Source organism: Trachypithecus francoisi, unplaced genomic scaffold (genome assembly GCF_009764315.1).
Source record: "Trachypithecus francoisi isolate TF-2019V2 unplaced genomic scaffold, Tfra_2.0 Lachesis_group20, whole genome shotgun sequence".
Lineage (NCBI taxonomy): Eukaryota > Metazoa > Chordata > Mammalia > Primates > Cercopithecidae > Trachypithecus > Trachypithecus francoisi.
Window position 1 is genome coordinate 20,803,686 of NW_022681466.1, and position 25,418 is coordinate 20,829,103.

Sequence of the window (25,418 nt, forward strand, 5' to 3'; positions counted from 1 at the left end):
GCCTGGGCAACAGAGACTCTGTCTCAAAAATAAATAAATAAATAATAAATAAATAAAAACCTAACATAAAATACATAAACAAGCCGGGCTCGGTGGCTCCTGCCTGTAATCCCAGTACTTTAGCAGACTGAGGCAGGTGGATCACGAGGTCAGAAGTTCAAGACCAGTTTGACCAAGAAGGTGAAACCCGTCTCCACTAAAAATACAAAAATTATCCAGGCGTGGTGGTGTATACCTGTACTCCCAGCTACTCTGTGGCAGGAGAATCGCTTGAATCCAGGAGGTAGAGGATACAGTGAGCAAGATCGCACCACTGCACTCCAGCCTGGGTGACAGAGTGAGACTCTGTCTCAAAAAAAAAAAAAAAAAAAAAAAATACAGTCTCTCACAGTGGCTAAGGCACAAAGCTATAGCTTTAGTAAGACATAAGCTGAAATAACAGATTTGTTGCTTACTTTCTCACCTCTCTCAGGTATGGCTTCAACTATAAAATGGGAAATTAATTGCTACATGCTAAGGCTACTATGAAAATATAAGGCTGGACACAGCGGCTCATGCCTGTAATCCCAGCACTTTGGGAGGCCAAGGCAGTGGATCACCTGAGGTCAAGAGTTCGAGACCAGCCTGGCCAACATGGTGAAACCCCCCAACTCTACTAAAAATACAAAAATGAGCCTGGTGTGGTGGCGTGTGCCCATAATCCCGGCTACTCGGGAGGCTGAGGCAAGAGGATCACTTGAACCAGGGAGGCGGAGGTTGCGATGAGCAGAGATAGCACCACTACACTCCAGCCTGGGCAACAAAGAACGCAACTCCGTCTCAAAAATATATATATATGAAACTATGATAATAATACATGCTTAATAAGTAACTATTTTTATTATTAAGAGAGAAATGCTAACAATCAGAAGATTAGACCCAGATTATACTCTATTTATGGCTTGACAATTTATATGCTTTCAGGAAAAAAAATCCCACATCTATTAATTTTTCATTAATGTGTACATGATTGACACAGCCTGAATTTAAAAAGCTTTTATTCTTCCTTAGTACTCTAAATATTATGAATAAAAAAGACATAATGACATAAATGTTCATAGTATATCTGGATTTGGGAATTTTCTGTTGTTCTGAAAACACAGTTGGGTATCTGAGGGCACAGATGAATGACCTGGGTTTCCAAGGAAGGCTTTTGTCCATTAAAATAAAATAAAAGGTATACTTTGGGACCAAACTTCTATGATCTTACTGGTGTGGGTTATAGAAGAAACATGAGATGTTTAGTTCAAAAGGAAGGGAGAAAACTATCATGAAAGATAGATTCCTTCAAAAACTCACTTTGGTCTCTTTTTATATGGTTGCTGAGGTGGTGTGATTGCCTTTGGTTCTGGAGAGTCTGGGGGAGACAGATCTCCACCAGGGAGCTCTGGAGGGAGAGGGAGGTCTGTAAGTAGGTGACGTGTCCTCTGTTCCTTCTCTTTCTTCACAGGTTTTGAAGGGAGAGTTTCTTTTGGACTAAACAATAAAGGGGAAGAGATGACAAAATTACAATTAAAGATATGCAAATAAAAATTTTCAAAGATCATAATGCCCAGTTACTAAAAGATTACATCTCAAGGAAAAACACCTGTAAAATAACATTAAAAAATATAATTTATCACCATTAAAGATACTTTTTTTTTTTTTTGGGACAGTGTATCACTGTCACCCAGGCTGGAATGCAGTGGTGTGATATTGGCTCACTACAACCTCTGCTTCCCGGGTTCAAGCAATTCTCCTACCTCAGCTTCCCAAGTAGCTGGGATTACAGGTGTGTGCCACCATGCTCAACTAATTTTTGTATTTTTAGTAGAGATGGGGTTTCACCATGTTTGCCAGGCTGCTCTTGAACTCCTGGTCCCAAATGATCCGCCCGCCTCGGCCTCCCAAAATGCTGGTATTACAGGCGTGGGCCACCGTGCCCAGGCAAGATAAATTTTATAAAAAGAAATCTATAGTATATTAAAGAAACAATGATTTTATTTGTGATATTACTTGCAGTTCCCTTCATCAAACTCTTTTATCATTTCTAAGATTTTATTCAGATTTTTTTTTTTTTTTTTTGAGACGGAGTCTTGCTCTGTCACCCAGGCTGGAGTGCAGTGGCCGGACCTCAGTTTACTGCAAGCTCCGCCTCCTGGGTTTACGCCATTCTCCGGCCTCAGCCTCCCAAGTAGCTGGGACTACAGGCGCCTGCCACCTCGCCCGGCTAGTTTTTTGTATTTTTGTTAGTACAGACAGGGTTTCACAGTGTTTGCCAGGATGGTCTCGATCTCCTGACCTTGTGATCCGCCCGTCTCGGCCTCCCAAAGTGCTGGGATTACAGGCTTGAGCCACTGCGCCCAGCTTTATTCAGATTTTTATCAAGATGAAATATAATTCACCTCGGCATGGTGGCTCATCCCTGTCATTCCAGCACTTTGGGAGGCTGAGGCAGGAGGACTGCTTGAGGCCAGGACTTTGAGACCACCCTGGAAAACACAGTGAGACCCCATCGCTACGAAAAATTAAAAAAAAAAAAAAAATTCAGCCAGGCACGGTGGCTTGCGCCTGTAATCCCAGCACCCTGGGAGGCTGAGGCAGGCAGATCACGAGGTAAAGAGCTCGAGAACAGACTGGCCAACATATGGAAACCCCGTCTCTACTAAAACTACAAAAAATTAGCCAGGTATGGTAGCAAGTGCCTGTAATCCCAGCTACTCATGAGGCTGAGGCAGGAGAATTGCTTGAATCTGGGAGGCAGAGGTTCCAGTGAGCCAAGATCGTGCCACTGCACTCCAGCCCAGGCGACAGTGCAAAACTGTCTCAAAAAAAAAGAAAAAAAAAATTAGAACAGACACAGTGCTCACGCCTGTAATGCCAGCACTTTGAGAGGCTGAGGCGGGCAGATCACTTGAGGTCAAGAGTTGAAGACCAGCCTGCTCAGCCTGGTGAAACCGTCTCTACTAAAAACACAAAAATTGGCCAGGCACGGTGGCTCACGCCGATAATCCTAGATAGCACTTTGGGAGGCCGAGGTGGGGAGACTGCCTGAACTCAGGAGTTAGAGACCAGCCTGGGCAACACAGTGAAACCCAGTCTCTAATAAAATACAAAATTTAGCCAGGCGTGGTGGTGTGCACCTGTACTCCCAGCAACTCAGGAGGCTGAGGCAGAACTGCTTGAACCCCAGGGGCAGAGGTTGCAGTGAGCTGAGATCACACCACTGCACTCCAGCCAAAGAGACAGAGTGAGACTCCATCTCAAAAAAAAAAAAAAAAATTAACCGGGTGTGGTGTTGTATGCCTTGTAATCCCAGCTACTCGAGAAGCTGAGGCAGGAGAATTGCTTAAGCCTAGGAGGGGGAGGATGCAGTGAGCCGAGACTGCATGACTACACTCCGGTCTGGGTGACATCAAGACTCTGTCTCAAAAAGAATTAGCTGGGCATAGTGGTATATATGTGTGGTTCCAGCTACTTGGGGGCAGATGGTGACAGACAGTCCTGAGGTGGGAGCATCATTTGAGCCCAGGAAGTCAAAGCTACAGTAAGCCATCACCATGCCATTGCACTCCACCCTGGGCAACAAAGGGAGGCTCTGTCTCAAAATATAAAAAATTTAAAAATAGAAATAAAATGCAGGAAGTAATCATCTTAAATTCACAAAGTACCACTGCAACTCATGGAGTTCACTGAATTTACATTTTAGCAAAGATTTAAATAACAAACAAGAAGAGCTCAACAATTTAATACTACTCTATTGCTAAAGAGGTGCAAAAACCTTGGCAAAAAGGAATAGTATTTTAGAATGCTTTGCCTGTAAGAAATATAAATTGTCGAAGATATTTACAAAAAAAAATAGAAATACAGCTAAGTTGTAAGTCAAAACTAATGAAAAATATACTGAATCATTCTGTTCACTTTAAAGCAAACAGCAAGCCTCTCTGACCGGCCAAAATAGATAATCATCGAACTAAATATCTAAGGAGAAAGGGTCCAAGCAACTATTTCAGAATTATTAAGCCACGCAGTGGCAGAAGCCTCTCATAATAATCAGCAAATTATAGTAGTCAGTGGGATTTTGTAAAAGGTAGCTTTCCAGGAATAGATCAGAAAAGTCAGTTTTCAATCCTGTTTTTTTTTGAGACAGTGACTCACTTTGTTGCCCAGGCTGGAATGCAATGACACAATCATGGCTCACTGCAGCCTCAATTTCCCGTGCTCAAGCAATACTTCCAGCTTAGCCTCCTAAGAAACTGGGACCACGGCACATATCACTACACCCAGCTGATTTTTAAAATTTTTTGTAGAGACAAGGACTCGCCATATTGCCCAGGCTGGTCACATACTCCTGGACCTCCCCAAGTGATCCTCTTGCCTCGCCTCCTACCATGTATGGCCCAGATACAATTTTTTGCCTATCTCAATTTATTAATAAGTGATAGACAAATTTTGTGCCAAGAGCCGGATGTGGTGGCTCATGCCCATAATCCCAACACTTCGGGCAGCCAAGGCAGGCAGATCAGTTGAGCCCAGGAGTTCAAGACCAACCTGGCCAACATGGTGAAACCTCGTCTCTATTAAAAATACAAAAATTAGGCCAGACTCGGTGGCTCATGTCTGTAATCCCAGCACTTTGGGAAGCCGAGGCGGGCGGATCACGAGGTCAGATTTAGATCACGGTGAAAGCCCGTCTCTACTAAAAATACAAAAAAAATTAGCCGGGCACGGTGGCAGGCGCCTGTAGTCCCAGCTACTAGGGAGGCTGAGCTTGCAGTGAGCCGAGATCGTGCCACTGCACTCCAGCCTGGGCGACAGAGTGAGACTCCATCTCAAAAACAAACAAACAAACAAACAAACAAATTAGCTGGGCATGGTGGCATGTGCCTGTAGTTCTAGCTATTGTGAGACATGAGAATCACTTGAACTGGGGATGTCAAGGTTGCAGTAAGCCGAGATCATGCCATTGCATTCCAGCCTGGGTGACAGGGCAAGACTATCTCAAAAAAAAAAAAAAAAAAAAAAAATTGTGCTATACACATCCTCAGAAAAAATAAGACATCTATAGTATAACAGACTAACTCATGTCTACAAATAAAATCAGGCCACATAGGTCTTCTCTATTCCTTCACAGTATCAGATGGTTGAAAAAGATCTGAGAACCTTAACCACAGGAAATCTTCTCTATTTTTATGACAAGTAGTTATAAAGGAAAACATTGGTGCTTTGCATGAATATTTCCTAGACCACAAAGATATATCTCTTGCAATGTATCTTTTTAAAGAATACTGTTGCTCCTTCTGTGTGAAATTTTAAATACTTCCCATAAAAGAATGTCATTTAGTCAAAATATAAGAACATAAATCTCAACGGCTATTGACTCCTGCCAATTTTTATCGTTTTAATCCCTTGTAAATCAGACAGAATACAATACAATATAGGTTAGTTTGTACCACATCAACCAGAACTGGGGTAGTCAATGGAGTGTAAAATGATCATCTGAAACTTTCTGTTGATAAAGTTTCAGAGAGATAAACATGCAACATTATTATAATGTGCACTCAGATTTTTCCATCCTAGGAACAAAGCTCATTATCAGAAAACTCTTTGAGTCACAATGTAATATAGATTTTTTTTTTTTTTTTTTGAGACGGAGTCTCCCTCTATTGCCCAGGCTGGAGTACAGTGGTGCAATCTTGACTCACTGACACCTCTGCCTCCTGGGTCCAAGAGATTCTCCCACCTCAGCCTCCCAAGTAGCTGGGACTATAGGCGTGTGCCAACACGCCCTGCTATTTTTTTTGTACTTTTAGTATAGACGGGGGGGTGGAGGGGTTTCACCATATTGGCCAGGTTGGACTCGAACTCCTGACCTCGTGATCCACCCACCTCAGCCTCCCAAAGTGCTGGGATTACAGACAAGAGCCACCGTGCCCGGCCAATACAGATTTTTAAAATTATTCTAATTTTTAAGATGTTCAGGGGAAAAAAATTGTAATTTCTCAACCACTGTCAGAATATTCTTTACAAATCTCAATTCCTCATTATTCAAAATAGATTTCTTCTTGGTTTGGCTTCACTAGAAGAACAAGAGAAATCAAGCTGAGCAAGGTGACTCATGCCTGTAATCCCACTACTTTGGGAGCCAAGGAAGGAAGATTCCTAGAGCCCAGGAGTTCAAGACCAGCCTGAGCAACACAGTGAGACCTTATCTCTAAAAAAAATAAAGTTAGCTAGGCCTGGCGGCATGCACTTCTGGTCCCAGCTACTATGGAGGCTGAGGTGGGAGGATCACTTGAGCCAGGGAGGGAGGTCAAGGTTGCAGTGAGCCATGATCGCACCACTGCACTCCAGTCTGAGTGACAGAGCAAGACTCTGTTTTTCACACACACACACACACACACACACACACACACACACACACAGAGGCAGGGTGCAGTGGCTCACGCCTGTAATCCCAGCACTCTGGAAGGCCAAGACAGGCAGATCACCTGAAGTCAGGCGTTCAAGACCAGCCTGGCCAACATGGTGAACCGCATCTCTACTAAAAATACACAAATTAGCTGGGCATGGTGCACGCCTGAAATCCCAGCTACTCGGGAGGCTGAGGAAGGAGAATTGCTTCAACCCAGGAGGCAGAGGTTGCAGTGAGCCAAGATCACCCCACTGCACTCCAGCCTGTGCGACAGAGCGAGACTCTGTCTCAAAAAAAAAAAAGAAAGAAAAATTAAGGTATTTTAATTATCTCATCATCATTTCAAATAAATTCAGTCTATGGCTTTTTGTCTGTTTGTTTGGAGACAGGATCTTGCTCTGTCACCCAAGCTGGACTGTAGTGGTGCAATCACGGCTCACTGCAGCCTCGAGGCTCAAGTGATCCACCCACCACAACATTCCAAGTAGCTGAGACTACAGGTGCACACCACCAAGCTGGCTAATTTTTGTTTTTACTTTTAAGAGACAGGGGCCAGGCACAGTGGCTCACACCTATAGTCCCAGCACTTTGGGAGGCCGAGGCGGGGGGGGGGGTGGGTCATGAGGTCAGAAGATCAAGACCATCCTGGCCAACATGGTGAAACCCTGTCTCTACTAAAATACAAAAAAAAATTAGTCAGGTGTGGTGGCACCCGCCTGTAGTCCCAGCTACTCAGGAGGCTGAGTATTCTCCACTTCCCTGAACCTGGGAAGTGGAGAATACAGTGAGCCGAGATTGAGCCACTGCACTCCAGCCTAGCGACACAGTGAGACTGTCTCCCCGTAAAAAAAAAAAAAAAAACAAAGATGGGATGCCCAGACTCTGGTCTCAAACTCCTACCTGAAGCAATCCTCCAGCCTTAGCCTCCTGAAGTGCTGGGATCACAGGCATCAGCCACCATGACCAGCCAGTCTGTGTTTCATATTTAGGTTTTGTTTTCTCCAGTGTTTACTTTATGAGTTCAAATAAAGTGCTAATACAGGTTAGGTACTCCCTTATCCAAAATGCCTCAAACCAGAGTGTTTCAAATTTTAAAAAGTTGTAGATTTTGGATTATTTGCATTATACTGGATGAGCATACTCAATGCAAAAATCTGAATACTGAAAAGCTCCAATGAGCATTTCTTTGAGTATCATGTCAACACGCAGAATGTTCCCGATTTTGGAGGATTTCTAGATTTTTTTTTTTTTTTTTTTGAGACGGAGTCTCGCTGTGTCGCCCAGGCTGGAGTGCAGTGGCGCGATCTCGGCTCACTGCAAGCTCCGCCTCCTGGGTTCCCGCCATTCTCCCGCCTCAGCCTCCGAGTAGCTGGGACTACAGGCGCCCGCCACTGCGCCCGGCTAGTTTTTTTGTATTTTTTAGTAGAGACGGGGTTTCACCGTGTTAGCCAGGAGGGTCTCGATCTCCTGACCTCGTGATCCGCCCGCCTTGGCCTCCCAAAGTGCTGGGATTACAGGCTTGAGCCACCGCGCCCGGCCGGATTTCTAGATTTTTGGATTAGGGATATTTAATCTGTATGAAAAATGTACACTGCTTCTAATATACTACATTTTTAGCACGTTTATTTCAAGATAGAATGAGTGTTTGATAGGTTATGTCCTACCAGTTCAGGATATACAATTTGAATAGAGGTCAAATTCTGTTTCAACAAATTCCAATCTTGGAATTTAAAACCTTGAAACTTGAAAATTGAATGACAGCCTCAAAACTACAATGCTTAACATTATCACCTTTATCATAGGACATTCAGTATTATAAAGGGTTGAGGACATGTGGTACATGCGAAGTGAGTCTATCATAGGGGAGCAGATACTATACATCAGTCATTAATTGAAAAGTCACTACCAGGAAGCGCTGATGTACCCTATCCATATCAGTAATTCCTAGTTTCCTATTTATACCTATACACAAATTCACATTTGGTAATTAGGTTTCATAATACATGCGTAATTTAAAAACCTACCAAGCTCTAGGACTGCCCAACTTTTAGAATATGAATAGTATTTTGGAATCTGTGATGACAGAACTGAATCTGTGGGTATAATGGAAACACTTCTAATAAACATACTGTTAATAAAAAAAAGAATATAGACCAGGAATGGTGACTACCACCTGTAATCTCAACTCTTTGGGATGCTGAGGTAGGCATATCACTTAAGGCCAAGAGTTCGAGACCAGCATGGCCAACATGGTGAAACCCTGTCTCTACTAAAAATACAAAAACTTAGCCAAGTGTGGTAGCTTGTTCCTGTAATCCCAGCGACGTGGGAAGTTGAGGCATGAGAATCACTTGAACCTGGAGGCAGCAGCTGCAGTGAGCCAAGACTGCACACCACTACACTCCAGCCTGGGCAACAGAGCAAGATCCTGTCTCAAAAAAAAAAAAAAAAAAATATAAAATTTGTAAATATTTAGGCCAGGGGTGGTGGCTCACACCTGTACTCTCAGCACTTTGGGAGGCCAAGGCAGGCGGATCATGAGAGTGAGGATCTGCCGCAAAAATAAAAAAAAAAAAAATCAAAAATAAATTATAACTATTTAAAACACATTAGGCCGGGCGCGGTGGCTCACGCCTGTAATCCCAGCACTTTGGGAGGCCGAGGCGGGCGGATCACGAGGTCAGGAGATCGAGACCATCCTGGCTAACATGGTGAAACTCCGTCTCTACTAAAAATACAAAAAAATCAGCCAGGCGTGGTGGTGGGCGCCTGTAGTCCCAGCTTCTAGGGAGGCTGAGGCAGGAGAATGGCGTGAACCCGGGAGGCGGCGGAGCTTGCAGTGAGCGGAGATCGCGCCACTGCACTCCAGCCTGGGCGACAGAGTGAAACTCCGTCTCAAAAAAAAAAAAAAAATTGAACTTTTCAATAGATAATTTGCCAATTTTAACAGCATAAACTACTTTAAACATGATCATTTATCTCCTTCCCCTTGAAGTTGGTTGTTTAAAACGTGTTCAGACCAGGCATGGTGGCTCACGTCTGTAATCCTAACACTTTAGGAGGCCAAGGCAGGTGTATTGCTTGTGTCTAGGAGTTCAAGACTAGCCCAGACAACACAGTCAAACTCCATCTCTACAAAAAAGTACAAAAATTAGCCAGGCATGATGGTACATGCCTGTAGTCCAAGCTACTTGAGAGGCTGAGGTGGAAGGATCGCTCCAGCCTAGCAAGTAGAGGCTACAGTGAGCCATGCTCAGGCCACTGAACTCCAGCATGGGCGACAAAGGGAAAACTTGTCTCTGAAAAAGAAAAAAAAAAGAAAAAAGAAAAGAAACAGTGATTTCACTGCTATTTACAAACTTTTATCAAAAATTTAGTTGAGCCAGGGCAAGGTGGCTCACACCTGTAATGCCAGCACTTTGGGAGGCCAAGGCAGGCGGATCACTTGAGGGCAGGAGTTCAAGACCAGCCTGACCAACATGGTGAAACGCTGTCTCTACTAAAAATATAAAACTTAGACCATGTGTGGTGGCGCAAGCCTGTAATCCCAGCTATTCGGGAGACTGAGGCAGCAGATTCGCTTAAATCCAGGAGGAGGAGGTTGCAGTGAGCCGAGATCATGCCACTGCACTCCAGCCTGGGTGACAGAGTGAGACTCTGTCTCAAAAAAAAAAAAAAAAAAAATTTAATTGAGGCAGGCATAGTGGCTCTCACCTGTAATCCCAGCACTTTGAAAGGCTGAGGCAGGTGGATTGTTTGAGGCCAAGAGTTAGATACCAGCCTGGCCAACATGGCATAACCCCTCTCCACTAAAAATACAAAAATCAGCCAGGCATGGAGGCACATGTCTGTAATCCCGGCTACTTGGGAGGCTGAGGCACAAGAATCATTTGAACCTGGGAGGGGTAGGCTGCAGTGAGCTGAGCTCATACCACTGTACTCCAGCCTGGGTGACAGTGAGACACTCTGTCTCGGAAAAACAAAAAAAAAATTTGTTGAGTGTTTACTTCGGCAGCACATACACTAAAACTGGAACAATACAGAAAAGATTATCATGGTCCCTGCACAAAGACGACACAAATTCGTGAAGTGTTCCCTAAAAAAAAAAAGTTTAGTTACATACATAAAAAATGGAAACCAAGCATCCCATTCTACTAGGAAAATCCTGGTTCATTTGGAGTGTACTGAACTTATAGAGATACAGCCTTTAAAAATAATGTAGACTCCCTTGAAGTTCAGTACACTCCAAATGAACAAGGCTATTAAAAAAACAGAGCAAGGCCAAGTGAGGTGGCTCAAGCCTGTAATCCTAGCACTTTGGGAGGCAGAGGCAGGTGGATCACCTGAGATCAGGAGTTCCAGATCAGCTTGGCCAAAATGGTGAAACCCCGTCTCTACTAAAAACACAAAATTAGTGGGGCATGGTGGCACATGCCTGTAATCCAGCTACTCAGGAGGCAGGAGAATTGGTCGAACCTAGGAAGTAGAGGTTGCAGTGAGTAGAGATCACACCATTGCACTCCAGCCTGGGCAATAAAAAGCAAAACTCTGTATCGAAAAAAAAAAAAAAAAGCCAGGTGCGGTGGCTCACACCTGTAATCCCAGCACTTTGGGAAGCCAAGGCGGGCAGATCATAAGGTCAGGAGTTAAGAGAACAGCCTGGCCAACCTGGTAAAACCCCATCTCCACTAAAAATACAAAAAATTAGCCGTGCGTGGTGGCATGCGCCTGTAATCTCAGCTACTTGGGAGGCTGAGGCAGGAGACTCGCTTGAACCTGGGAGGTGGATGTTGCAGTGAGCCGAGATAGCACCACTGCAGTCCAGCCTGGGCAACAGGATGAGACTCTGTTTCAAAAAAGGAAAGAAAAAAGAAGAGCAGAGCAGAAATGCTGGGCGCAGTGGCTCACACATGCAATCCCAGCGCTTTGGAAGACCAAGGCGGGCAGACTGCTTGAGCTCAGGAGTTCGAGACCAGCCTGTGCAACATGGCAAAACTTGGTCTCTACCAAAAATTAAAAAAAAAAGGCAGCCAGGCATTGTGCTTGTAGTCCCAGCTACTCAGGAGGCTGAGGCCAGGAGGTGGAGATTGCAGTGAGGCAAGATCACGGCAGTGTACCCCAGCCTGGGTGACAGTGAGATTCTGTCACAAAAAAAAAAAAGAAAGAAGACTTTAAAACTTCTATGTGTTTAACTGAAATTTCTTTTTTTTTTTTTTTGAGACGGAGTCTCACTCTGTCACCCAGGCTGGGGTGCAGTGGCCAGATCTCAGCTCACTGCAAGCTCCGCCTCCCGGGTTCACGCCATTCTCCTGCCTCAGCCTCCCGAGTAGCTGGCACTACAGGCGCCGCCACCTCGCCCGGCTAGTTTTTTGTATTTTTAGTAGAGACGGGGTTTCACCGTGTTAGCCAGGATGGTCTCGATCTCCTGACCTCGTGATCCACCCGTCTCGGGCTCCCAAAGTGCTGGGATTACAGGCTTGAGCCACCGCGCCCGGCCAATTTCTTTTTTTTGAGATGGAGTTTTGCTCTTGTTGCCCATGCTAGAGTGCAATGGCATGATCTTGGCTCACTGCAACCTCTGCCCCCCGAGTTCAAGGGATTCTCCTGCCTCAGCCTCCCAAGTAGCTGGGATTACAGGCATGTGCCACCATACCCTGCTAATTTTGTATTTTTAGTAGATATGGGGTTTCTCCATGTTGGCCAGGCTGTTCTTGAACTCCCGACCTCAGGTGATCTACTGGCCTCAGCCTCCCAAAGTGCTGCGATTACAGGAGTGAGCCACCACTCCCAGCCGATTAATTGAAATTTCTAAGAAAAGTATACAGATGCCAGGCGCAGTGGCTCAAGCCTGTAATCCCAGCACTTTGGGAGGCCGAGATGGGCGGATCACAAGGTCAGGAGATCGAGACCATCCTGGCTAACCCGGTGAAACCCCGTCTCTACTAAAAAATACAAAAAACTAGCCTGGCGAGGTGGCGGGCGCCTGTAGTCCCAGCTACTCAGGAGGCTGAGGCAGGAGAATGGCGTAAACCCGGGAGGTGGAGCTTGCAGTGAGCTGAGATCCGGCCACTGCACTCCAGCCTGGGCAACAGAGCAAGACTCCGTCTCAAAAAGAAAAAAAAAAGAAAAGTATACAGATGATCTACTTAAGGCAGGAATACATTCATTAATAGCTTTGGTCATGTAGACTGTACTATGTTGGATGTGGGCTGCCCTGCTTCTTGAAAACAAGAATTGTAGACCACAAATGAGAAAGGCTTTTGAAATACCATTAGCTAAATTCACCATTGTATTTGATACCTGAACTAGTACACTCCTACTCAAAATATATGTTTGAAAGAAAAGTTTCGGCTGGGCGTGCTGGCTCACACCTGTAATCCCAGTACTTTGGGAGGCAAAGGCAGGTGGATCATAGAGATCAGGGGTTCGAGACCAGCTGGCCAGCATGGTGAAACCCTGTCTCTACTACACATACAAAAAATTAGTTGGAATCCCAACTACTTGGGAGCTGAGGAAGGTGGATCACTAGAACCCAGAAGGCAGAGGTTGCAGTGAGCTGAGATTGTACCATTGTGCTCCAGCCTGGGCAACTAGCAAAACTCCGTCTCAAAAAAAAAAAAAAAAAATTTAGCTAGGCATGGTGGTACATGCCTGCAATCCTAGCTACTCGGGAGGCTGAGGCAGGAGAATCGCTTGGGATTCAGAGATGGAGACGGAGGTTGCAGTGAGCCAAGATCACACCACTGCACTCCAGCCTGGACAACAAAGTAAGACTCTGTCTCAAAAAAAAAAACAAAAGTAAAGTTTCATTCTTTTCCCAAAATGACACTAAATCCTCTAGGCTGGACACGGTGGCTCACGCCTATAATCCCAGCACTTGGGAGGCCCAGATGAGTGGATCACATGAGGTCAGGAGATCGCAACCAGCATGGGCAAGATGGTAAAACCCCGTCTCTACTAAAAATATAAAAATTAGCTGGGCGTGGTGGCAGGGATCTATAACCCCAGCTACTCAGGCAGCTGAGGCAGGAAAATCGCTTGAATCAGGAGGTGGAAGTTGCAGTCAGCCGAGATCATGCCATTGCACTCCAGCCTGGGCAACAAGAACAAAACTCCGTCTCGGGGGAGAAAAAAAAAAAGAAAAGTATACAGATGATCTACTTAAGGCAGGAATACATTCATTAATAGCTTTGGTCATGTAGACTGTACTATGTTGGATGTGGGCTGCCCTGCTTCTTGAAAACAAGAATTGTAGACCACAAATGAGAAAGGCTTTTGAAATACCATTAGCTAAATTCACCATTGTATTTGATACCTGAACTAGTACACTCCTACTCAAAATATATGTTTGAAAGAAAAGTTTCGGCTGGGCGTGCTGGCTCACACCTGTAATCCCAGTACTTTGGGAGGCAAAGGCAGGTGGATCACTAGAGATCAGGGGTTCGAGACCAGCCTGGCCAGCATGGTGAAACCCTGTCTCTACTACACATACAAAAAATTAGTTGGAATCCCAACTACTTGGGAGGCTGAGGAAGGTGGATCACTAGAACCCAGAAGGCAGAGGTTGCAGTGAGCTGAGATTGTACCATTGTGCTCCAGCCTGGGCAACTAGCAAAACTCCGTCTCAAAAAAAAAAAAAAAAAAATTTAGCTAGGCATGGTGGTACATGCCTGCAATCCTAGCTACTCGGGAGGCTGAGGCAGGAGAATCGCTTGGGATTCAGAGATGGAGACGGAGGTTGCAGTGAGCCAAGATCACACCACTGCACTCCAGCCTGGACAACAAAGTAAGACTCTGTCTCAAAAAAAAAAACAAAAGTAAAGTTTCATTCTTTTCCAAAATGACACTAAATCCTCTAGGCTGGACACGGTGGCTCACGCCTATAATCCCAGCACTTTGGGAGGCCCAGATGAGTGGATCACATGAGGTCAGGAGATCGCAACCAGCATGGGCAAGATGGTAAAACCCCGTCTCTACTAAAAATATAAAAATTAGCTGGGCGTGGTGGCAGGGATCTATAACCCCAGCTACTCAGGCAGCTGAGGCAGGAAAATCGCTTGAATCCAGGAGGTGGAAGTTGCAGTCAGCCGAGATCATGCCATTGCACTCCAGCCTGGGCAACAAGAACAAAACTCCGTCTCGGGGGAGAAAAAAAAAAAGACAGTGCGGTGACTCATGCCTGTAATCCCAGCACTTTGGGAGGCCAAGGTGGGTGGATCATCTGAGGTCAGGAATATGAGACCAGCCTGGCCAACATGGGGAGACCCTGTCTCTACTAAAAATACAAAAATTAGGCATGGTGGTGACCACCTATAGTCTCAGCTACTTGGGAGGCTGAGGCAGGAGAATTGCTTGAACGTGAGAGTCGGAGATTACAGTGAGCCGAGATCATGCCACTGCACTCCAGCCTGGGCGACAGAGCAAGACTCCGTCTTGGGGAAAAAAAAAAAGCAGACAAACCCTCTAATGTAGGCTTTATGTTCTTTATGTGCACACTGACTTATTTTACATGTCCACTGTCATTTCACACAAGCCCTGATCCTGGCTCTATTAGAAGATTTATTTACCCATCAATTAAAATAACCGACATTTACTAATTGCATTCTGTATTTCATCCATAAGGTACTGTAGGTAATAAAAAGATGTGTAAGTCACATTCTCAACATCCATGCTGCTGCAGTCTCAAGTGAGAAGATAAAAGAGAGAATGTAAGTGAGTTCCTTACAAAACTTTTAGATTTCTTTTTTAAAAGTTTTCCTATGTAAAAATTACTTTTCATGTCAAAGATAGGAGCAGCTAGTACATGGATATGGAGCAACTGGTACATGAATGTATCAGCACACACACACATACAAAATAGAAACAGAAACACATCGTGAATTTAAAATAAAAAAATAAAATTGCTCATGGAAGACACTCTCATCTCCTTTTTTTTTGAGACAGAGTCTCGCTCTGTTGCCCAGGCTGGAGTGCAGTGGTGCGATCTTGGCTCACTGCAAGCTCCGCCTCCCAGGTTCACGCCATTCTCCTGCCTCAGCCTCCCCAGTAGCTGGGACTACAGGCGCCCGCCACCGTGCCCGGCTAATTTTTTGTATTTTTAGTAGAGACGGGGTTTTACCGTGGTCTTGATCTCCTGACCTTGTGATCCGCCTGCCTCGGCCTCCAAAGTGCTGGGATTATAGGCGTGAGCCACCGTGCCCGGCTTTTTTTTTTTTTTTTTTTGAGACATCTCACTGTTATCCAGGCTAGAGTGCAGTGGTGCGATCATGGCTCACTGTAGCTCCGACCTTCCAGGCTCCAGTAATCGTCCCACCTCAGTCTCCCAAGTAGCTCAGACCACAGATGCATGCTACCATGCTTTTTTTTGTTTAATGGTAGAAACAGGGTCTGGCTATGTAGTCTAGACTGGTCTCAAGCACCTGGGCTCAAGTAATCCTCTTGCCTTGGCCTCCCAAAGGGCTGGGATTATAGGAATGAACCATAGCACCTGGTCTATTTCCATTTTTCTACCCTTAATAATTTATTTATATGTAGAAAACTGATAATAATAATGGCCAGGCTTGGGCGCAGTGGCTCATGCTTCTAATCCCAGCACTATGGGAGGCCAAGGCAGGTGGATCACCTGAGGTCAGGAGTTCAGGACGGGATCAGCCTGGCTGACACTGTGAAACCCTGTCTCTGCTAAAAATACAAAAAAGTTATCCGGGTGTGGTGGCATGTGCCTGCAGTCCCAGCTACTGGGGAGGCTGAGGCAGGAGAGTCATGTGAACCCCAGAGGCAGAAGTTGCAGTAAGCTGAGATTGAGCCACTGCACTCTAGCTTGGGTGACAGTGGGAATCCATCTCAAAAAAAAAAAAAAAAAATCATGGCCAAACTCAGCAGCTCACACATGTAATGCCAGCATTCAGGTATGCCAAGGTAGAAGGATAACATGATTGAGGAGTTTGGGACAAACCTGGGCAACAGAGCAAGACCCCGTCTCTTAAAAAAGAGCTGGAGGAGGAGGTGGCTAAAAAAAAAAAAATCATGTTTAAGAATAATTAGATTGGCCGGGCGCGGTGGCTCAAGCCTGTAATCCCAGCACTTTGGGAGGCCGAGACGGGTGGATCACGAGGTCAGGAGATCGAGACCCTCCTGGCGAACACGGTGAAACCCCGTCTCTACTAAAAATACAAAAAACTAGCCGGCGAGGTGGCGGGCGCCTGTGGTCCCAGCTACTCGGGAGGCTGAGGCAGGAGAATGGCGTGAACCCGGGAGGCGGAGCTTGCAGTGAGCTGAGATCCGGCCACTGCACTCCAGACCGGGCGACAGAGCAAGACTCCGTCTCAAAAAAAAAAAAAAAAGAATAATTAGATTGGCCGGGCGCGGTGGCTCAAGCCTGTAATCCCAGCACTTTGGGAGGCCGAGACGGGTGGATCACGAGGTCAGGAGATCGAGACCATCCTGGCTAACACGGTGAAACCCCGTCTCTACTAAAAATACAAAAAACTAGCCGGGCGAGGTGGCGGGCGCCTGTAGTCCCAGCTACTCCGGAGGCTGAGGCAGGAGAATGGCGTGAACCCGGGAGGCGGAGCTTGCAGTGAGCTGAGATCCGGCCACTGCACTCCAGCCCGGGCGACAGAGCAAGACTCCGTCTCAAAAAAAAAAAAAAAAAAAAAAAAAGAATAATTAGATTGGCCCAGTGCAGTGGCTCATACCTGTAATCCCTGTACTTAGGGAAGCCGAGGCATACAGACCCTGAGGTCAGGAGTTCAAGACCAGCCTGGTCAATGCAGTGAAACCCCGTCTCTACTAAACATACAAAAATTAGCTGGGCGCAGTGGCTCATGTCTGTAATCCCAGCACTTTGGGAGGCCAAGGCAGGCGGATCACAAGGTCAAGAGTTCGAGACCAGCCTGACCACCATAGTGAAAAACTCCGTCTCTACTAAAAATACAAAAAAATTAGCTGGGCATGGTGGCATGCACCTATAGTCCCAGCTAGTTGGGAGGCTGAGGCAGGAAAATCACTTGAACCTGGGAGGCAAAGGTTGCGGTGAGCCAAGATTGTGCCACTACAATCCAGCCTGGGCAACAGAGCAAGACTGTCTCAAAAATAATAATAACAATAATAATTAGATTAGGGCCAGGCCTGTGGTTCACACCTGTAATTCCAGCACATTGGAAGCCTGAGGCAGGTGGATCATTTAAGGTCAGGAGTTCGTAACTAACATGGTGAAACCCCATCTCTAATAAAAATACACAAATTAGCCAGGCGTGGTGGTGGGCGCCTGTAATCCCAGCTACTCAGGAGGCTAAGGCAAGAGAATTGCTTGAACTTGGGAGGTGGAGGTTGCAGTGAGCCAAGATCACCCCAAGGCACTCCAGGTTGGGTGACAGAGCAGAACTGCCTCAAAAAAAAAAAAAAAAAAAAAAGGCAAGGCACAGTGGCTCACGCCTGTAATCTCTGCACTTTATTGGGGCCAAGGCAAGCAGATCACCTGAGGTCAGGAGTTCCTGACCAGCCTGGCCAACAAGGCGAAACCCAGTCTCTACTAAAAATACAAAATTAGGTCAGTGTGGTAGCAGGTGCCTGCAATCCCAGCTACTTGGGAAGCTGAGGCAGGAGAATCGCTTGAACCCAGGAGGCAGATGCAGCTGAGATGGCACCACTGCACTCCAGCTTGGGTGACAAGAGCAAAAATTCCAACTCAAAAAATAAATAAACAAATAAAATAATATTAAGTGGGGCACGGAGGTTCACACCTGTAATCCCAGTACTTTTGGAGGCCGAGGCGGATGGATCACGAGATCAAGAGATCGAGACCATCCAGGCAAAATATAGTGAGACCCCACCTCTACTAAAAATAAAAAATTAGGCCGGGCGCGGTGGCTCAAGCCTGTAATCCCAGCACTTTGGGAGGCCGAGACGGGCAGATCACGAGGTCAGGAGATCGAGACCATCCTGGCTAATCCGGTGAAACCCTGTCTCTACTAAAAAATACAAAAAACTAGCCAGGCGAGGTGGCGGGTGCCTGTAGTCCGATCTACTTGGGAGGCTGAGGCAGGAGAATGGTGTAAACCCCAGAGGCGGAGCTTGCAGTGAGCTGAGATCCGGCCACTGCACTCCAGCCTGGGCAACAGAGCGAGACTCCATCTCAAAAAAAAAAAAAATACAAAAATTAGTTGGGTGTGGTGGCACGTGCCTGTGGTCTCAGCTACTTGGGAGGCTGAGGCAGGAGAATCGCTTGAACCCTGGGAAGTTGCAGTGAGCTAAGATCTTGCCACTGCACTCCAGCCTGGCTATGGAGAGAGAATCTGTCTCAAAAAAAAAAAAAAATCAAGATTCTTTTTGTTTCCTAAACACTTTTCTGAAGTAAAAAAAAAATTCAAGATTCTTACCCATATTAATGTTCTAGTCACTATGTAAACAAGTATTGAAATGAGGTTCCTATAGCTAAAGGGCTAGGGTCCCTTTGGATAATGCTCAACTATTTTCTTTACCAACAAAAACTATAAGAATATGACTTTTATCTTTTTATCTTTGGCTTTTATCTAACTATATTTTGGACCTCAAGTTAATTTTTTTCACATAAATTTGAGGTTCGGTTCCGGGGTGCAGTGGCTCACACCTATAATCACAGCACTTTGGGAGGCCGACGCGGGAGAATCACGAGGTCAGGAGTTCCAGACCAGCCTGGCCAACATGGTAAAACTCCGTCTCCACTAAAAATACAAAAAATTAGCTGGGCGTGGTGGCGGGCACCTGTAATCCTAGCCACTTGGATTCTATCGCTTGAACCTGAGAGGCGGAGTTTGCAGTGAGCCAAGATTGCCACTGCACTCCAGCCCGGGCAATAATGAGAGACTCCGACTCAAAAAAAAAAAAAAGAAAATTCAGGTTCTCATCTTCTCTTCTATAATTTTCATCACGTGGCAGAATTTGTTATTATTTTTTAATTAAAATTTTATTTTTAGAGACAAGGTCTCTTTCACAAGCTAGCGTACAGTAGCCCAATCACAGTTCACCACAGCCTTGAACTCCTGGGCTCAAGTGATCCTCCTGCCTCAGCCTCCCAAGTAGTTAGGGCTAAAGGTACCTGCCACCACATCCAACTAATTTTTAAATGTTTTATAGAGATGGGGTCTCACTATGTTGTTGTCCAGGCTGGTTTTGAACTCCTGGCTTTAAACAATCCTCCCACCGTGGCCTCTCCAAGTGCTGGGATTATATCCACAAAGCTCAGTCTATAAATATCTATTAATGTTAGAAAGAATATGTGGAATTTTTATTTAAAATCACATTTTGGGTTGGGTGTGGCGGCTCACGCCTGTAATCCCAGCACTTTGGAAGGCCGAGGTGGGAGGATCATTTAAGGTCAGGAGTTTGAGACCAGCCTGGCTAACATGGTGAAACCCTGTCCCTACTAAAAATTACAAAAATTAGCCAGCCATGGTGGCACATGCCTGTAATCCCAGCTACTCAGAGGAGCTGAGGCAGGAGAATCGCTTGAACCCAGGAGGCGGAGGTTGCAGTAAGCCGAGATTGCGTCATTGCACTCTAGCCTGGGCAACAGAAAGAGACTCCGTCTGAAAAAATAAATAAATAAATAAATAATCAGATTTTGGCAGTCTGGTCACGCCGAAGGAAAAAAAAAAAAAAGGAAACATCACACATCATATTTCTTTCTATAAATAGTGATAGAGCCATTCCTTAAAATTTTTCTCCCCTTTTCCATTTACTGTATTTGCATCTTCTTTAAAGGAACAGAGGGTAAGTATGAAAAAACATACTTTCTCACCGAGGGCTGCAATGTATCATCATTCAAATCACCAATATTGGCCAGGAGTGGTGGTTCATGCCTGTAATCCCAACACTTTGGAAGCCAAGGCAATGGATCACTTGAGCCCAGGAGCTCAAGACCAACCTGGGCAACATGATGAAATCCCATCTCTACAAAAAATAAATTAGCCAGATGTGGTGGTGTGCACCTGTAATCCCAACGAGTCAGGAAGTTGAGATGGGAAGATCACCTGAGTCTGGGAGGCAGAGGTTGCAAAGAGCCCAGATTGCACCACTGAACTCCAGCCTGAGGGACAGAGCCAGAGCCTGTCTCAAAATAAAATGAAATAAAACTACAATTATTACCTTGAAAGGAACGGAGGCCTGGGAATTAGGCTAGGATGGATCAGTGGCACTGAATTTTGCGCTTACAATGAAAAGTTCGTTTCAATAAATGTAATTCACATCCCAAAGAGCATAGGATCGCAGTAGAATAAGCAAACCCTAACACAAAGACTGCCATCACATGTCACTGCTAAAGCAAGTGTGTTTGGTGGTAAATGCCTAGTTAGTCCTGTCAAGATACTAAAGAAATACATATATATTGTTTTGAAACAGAATTTCGCTCTGTTGCCCAGGCTGCAGTGCAGTGGCATGACCTCGGCTCACTGCAGCCTCCACCTCCTGCGTTCAAGTGATCCTCCCACCTCAGCCTCCTGAGCAGCTGGGACTACAGGCGTCTGCCACCACGCCCGGCTAATTTTTTATATTTTTAGTACAGGCGGGGTTTCACTGTGTTCACCAAGATGGTCTTGATCTCCTGACCTCATGATCCACCCGCCTTGGCCTCCCAAAGTGCCAGGATTACAGGGATGAGCCACTGCGCATGGCAGATAGCATGTTATTTACATAACTATTGATGTTATTAAGTCAATCCTAAATTTTTCAGGGTGATGAAGATACTATAATTACATAGAACAACGTCATTACTAGGAGAGACATGCTGCAGTACTTAGAAGTGTCATGATACCCACAGTTAAAGCAAATACGTCAATTAGCAATCTTGGCTTGCTGCAACCTCCGTATCCTGGGCTCAAGCGATTCTGCTACCTCAGCCTCTCAAGTAGCTGGGATTACAGGGGCCCACCACCACACCCAGCTAAGTTTTGTATTTTTAGCAGAGACGGGGTTTCACCATGTTGGCCAGGCTGGTCTTGAACTCCTGACCTCAGGTGATCCACCTGCCTCAGCCTCCCAAACTGCTGGGATTACAGGTATAAGCCACTGTACTCAGCCTATTACTTTTAATTATTCTATAGGTATTAATATTTTCAACAAAAATTTAAGGGAAAAACTCGTTTTTTTCAAATTTTAATCAAAATTAGCATTATCAATAAACTTAGGCTAGGCACAGTGGCTCACGCCTGTAATCTCAGCACTTTAGCAGGCCAAGGCGGGAAAATCACTTCAGGTCAGGAGCTCGAGACCAGCACAGCCAACATGGCAAAACCCCGTCTCTATAAAAAATACAAAAATTAGCCAGGCATGGTGGTGCATGCCTGTAGTACCAGCTGCTGAGGAGGCTGAGGCTGAGGCGGAAGAATCGCTTGAACCCGGGAGGCAGATGCTGCAGTAAGCCGAGATGACACCACTGCACTACAGCCTGGGCAACAGGGCAAAACCATGTCTCAAAATAAAAACAATAGTAATAAAGTAAACTTAATGATAAAATGGGTTAACCAGGCCTCAAATTCTAATTCTCTCTTTCTGAGTAATAATGTCATAAATATAAACTTTCCTACTGAAAATATCAAAGGCATTTCCTGCTCATAAAACCATGAGGGTAGTTTTGACAAAGATTAAAACAAAAAATGCTATATGTTTAGATCAAGTGGGTTTTTTCCAGTTCACTATAGGACTTACCTATCCATGTCATCATCTCCAGGTAATAAGGGTGGGAGGGGCAGAGGAGGCAACGTTGAAGTTTTCAGGTGTGGAATAGCAGCTGTCACAGATACTTGAGTCTTCATAGAAACCTGTACAGGGGGCTGAGAATTTGCCTGAGAGGACACAGCAGATGTCTTTGAGTGAGTAGAAGAGGGCAAAGTTGAAGTACTGGAAGCAGGAACCTGACTAAATGCTGGCTGAGAAGGAGGCAGAGGTGGTTGCTGCGGAAGAGCTGGTACTGGAGGCAAAGGTGGCAAAGGGGGTGTCTGAGGTGGAGGGGTAGTAGTTGGTAGAGGGGGTGGGGGAGAAGTAATTGTAGGAAGAGGTGGAGGGGTCTCCTTTTCTGATGTTTCTGTCTCCTTTGGAGTAACAATCTCCTCCTTCAGTGCTATGGGTTTAGAGTCTCTTGTTCCCTGTGCTTTCAAATCTTTAACAAGATGCTTCTCAGAGTTCTCATCCAACTTTACTTTCCCTGTATCTAAAGAATTTTTTACCTCTGTGTTTAGATGTGTTACATTCACCAGATCAGTATCTGGAGCAGATTTTTCCAATTTTACACTTCTGGGTAACTTTTTAGACTCCAAACCTGAATCTTTAGCCTCTACTGAACTGTTCTCTTTTCTAGGCAAAAATACAGGTGAACCCTTGGATTCCTTTCCATCCATTTTTGCTGCTGCAGCAGCAGCTGCTCTTTCCTTCTTTTTCCTACTGAGTTCAGCTCCCAGACTGGAATTCAGTGGAAGCCTGACAGGTGAGATACTGGAATGACGACTACGTGAACTGGATCTCTTCTTTTTACTATGAGAAGATGAATGTCTTGAATATGCAGGACTTCTACTTCTGGACTTCATGGATTTCCTACTGGAAAAATAAAAAGGCAGTTTTAAATGAATAGACTACAGTAGTATATGGAGGAAAACAGATCAACAAAACAAACTATGAAGAACTGTAACTTATCAATCTTAAAATAGATTAAGTGCCATCAAAACCAAGGAAAGTCTGAGAAACCAGCCCAATCAAGAGGCACCCCAAGGAAACAGGACTAAATGTAAGATGGTATAACGAGTAAGATCCTGGAACAGAAAATGGACATTAGGGCCAGGAGCAGTGGCTCAAGCCTATAATCCCAGCACTTTGGGAGGCCGAGACGGGCGGATCACGAGGTCAGGAGATTGAGACCATCCTGGCTAACACAGTGAAACCCCGTCTCTACTAAAAAATACAAAAAATTAGCCGGGCGAGGTGGCGGGCGCCTGTAGTCCCAGCTACTCAGGAGGCTGAGGCAGGAGAATGGCGTAAACCTGGGAGGCGGAGCTTGCAGTGAGCTGAGATCCGGCCACTGCACTCCAGCCTGGGCGGCAGAGCAAGACTCCGTCTCAAAAAAAAAAAAAAAAAAAAAAAAGAAAATGGACATTAGGTAGACCAAGTAAATCTAAATAAAGTATGGACTCCAGTTTACAATTATGTATCAATATTGGTTCATTAACTGTAACAACTGTACCACATGAATGTAAGATGTTAACAATAAGCGAAACTGGATGCAGGGATATATGAGACTTCTTTGCACTATCTTCACAACTTTTCTGTAAGTCTTAAACTACACTAAAAAAAATAAAGTTCGGCCGGGCGCGGTGGCTCAAGCCTGTAATCCCAGCACTTTGGGAGGCCGAGATGGGCGGATCACGAGGTCAGGAGATTGAGACCATCCTGGCTAACACAGTGAAACCCTGTCTCTACTAAAAAAATACAAAAAACTAGCCGGGCGTGGTGGCGGGCGCCTGTAGTCTGAGCTACTCGGGAGGCTGAGGCGAGAGAATGGCGTAAACCCGGGAGGCGGAGCTTGCAGTGAGCTGAGATCCGGCCACTGCACTCCAGCCTGGGCGACAGAGCGAGACTCCGTCTCAAAAAAAAAAAAAAAAGCTCATTTAAAAAATAGATTAAACTGGCCGGGCACGGTGGCTCACACTTGCAATCCCAACACTTTGGGAGGCCAAGGCGGGTGGATCACAAGGTCAGGAGATCAAGGCCATTCTGGCTAACACAGTGAAACCCCATCTCTATTAAAAAATACAAAAAATTAGCTGGGCATGGTGGCAGGCACCTGTAGTTCCGACTACTCAGAAGGCTGAGGCAGGAGAATGGCATGAACCTGGGAGGTGGAGCTTACAGTGAGCCACTGCACACCAGCCTGAGCGACAGAGGGAGATTCAACCTCAAAAAAAAAAAAAAAAAAGATTAAACTAAATAATCCTATGTGAAAACATATCTGAATCATATAACAATAAAATTATCTACTACTTGTTCATCTGAAAAAAGATGGATCACTAATCTTTTCCCATATTGGAAAAGAAAGAGCCATATTCACAATGATTACTTTCAGAATTCTGATTTTAATCCCTGATAAAGTGAAAACAGGATAAAGAAGTCATGCTCGGTTGGGTGCAGTGGCTCACACCTGTAATCCCAGTACTTTGGAAGGCCAAGATGGGTAGATCACCTGAGGCTGGGAGTTTGAGACCAGCCTGACCAACCATGAGAAACTCCGTCTCTACTAATAAATACAAAATTAGCCAGGCGTGGTGGTGGGCGCCTGTAATCCCAGCTACTCGGGAGGCTGAGGCAGGAGAATTGCTTGAACCCGGGAGGCAGAATTTGTGGTGAGCCAAGACTGCGCCATTGCACTCCAGCCTGGGCAACAACAGCAAAATTCCGTCTCAAAACAAGAAAAAAAGAAGTCATACTCCACAGTAAAATTGGGTTATATCCATCAGAAAGTTAAAAGCAACAAGCATGCTTCACCAAAACCTAAATTTGTTAACTACAGAGTTTTTTAATTGGCAGATCTCAGAAAAATATATTGTTCCTTGCAATAAGTTTATAATAAAGTTGTAAAGTTTAAAATAAAGTACTAAACAAATTCCCAACACATAAGACTTAGGATTTACAAAAACAAAGTGGAGAAAATATTTTACCAAAATTTGTTATAACTTTTCAAAAACATGAGGGCTCCTGATATCTTGATTATAAAATGATTTCTAATCGATTTTTTTTTTTTTTTTTTGAGACGGAGTCTTACTCTGCCACCCAGGCTGGAGTGCAGTGGCCGGATCTCAGCTCACTGCAAGCTCCGCCTCCCGGGTTTACGCCATTCTCCTGCCTCAGCCTCCCGAGTAGCTGGGACTACAGGCGCCCGCCTCGTCGCCCGGCTAGTTTTTGTATTTTTAGTAGAGACGGGGTTTCACCGCGTTAGCCAGGATGGTCTCGATCTCCTGACCTC

General features: G+C 45.2%; 1 protein-coding gene and 1 non-coding gene across 16 annotated transcripts in view; one reads left to right on the forward strand and one right to left on the reverse strand.

The window, feature by feature from the left end:
* CDK12 (cyclin dependent kinase 12) overlaps positions 1 to 25,418 on the reverse strand; it is a 142,281-nt gene that overhangs the window by 107,980 nt on the left and 8,883 nt on the right. For 14 of the 15 annotated variants that reach the window (XR_004430606.1, XR_004430611.1, XR_004430609.1 and 11 more), the window contains exons 2-3: positions 22,118 to 23,002; positions 1,339 to 1,515 (exon numbers count right to left, since the gene is read on the reverse strand). Coding sequence is in view for 3 of the 15 variants with exons in the window: in XM_033183202.1 (XP_033039093.1) it covers positions 1,339 to 1,515; positions 22,118 to 23,002 (1,062 nt within the window). In the remaining 12 variants the exon portion in view is untranslated. The remainder of the gene's footprint in view (positions 1 to 1,338; positions 1,516 to 22,117; positions 23,003 to 25,418) is intronic. The other variant, XM_033183201.1, reaches the window with a different exon arrangement.
* Positions 10,433 to 10,537, forward strand: LOC117068046. Its single transcript, XR_004430922.1, has one exon. It is a non-coding gene; the product is annotated as a U6 spliceosomal RNA (small nuclear RNA).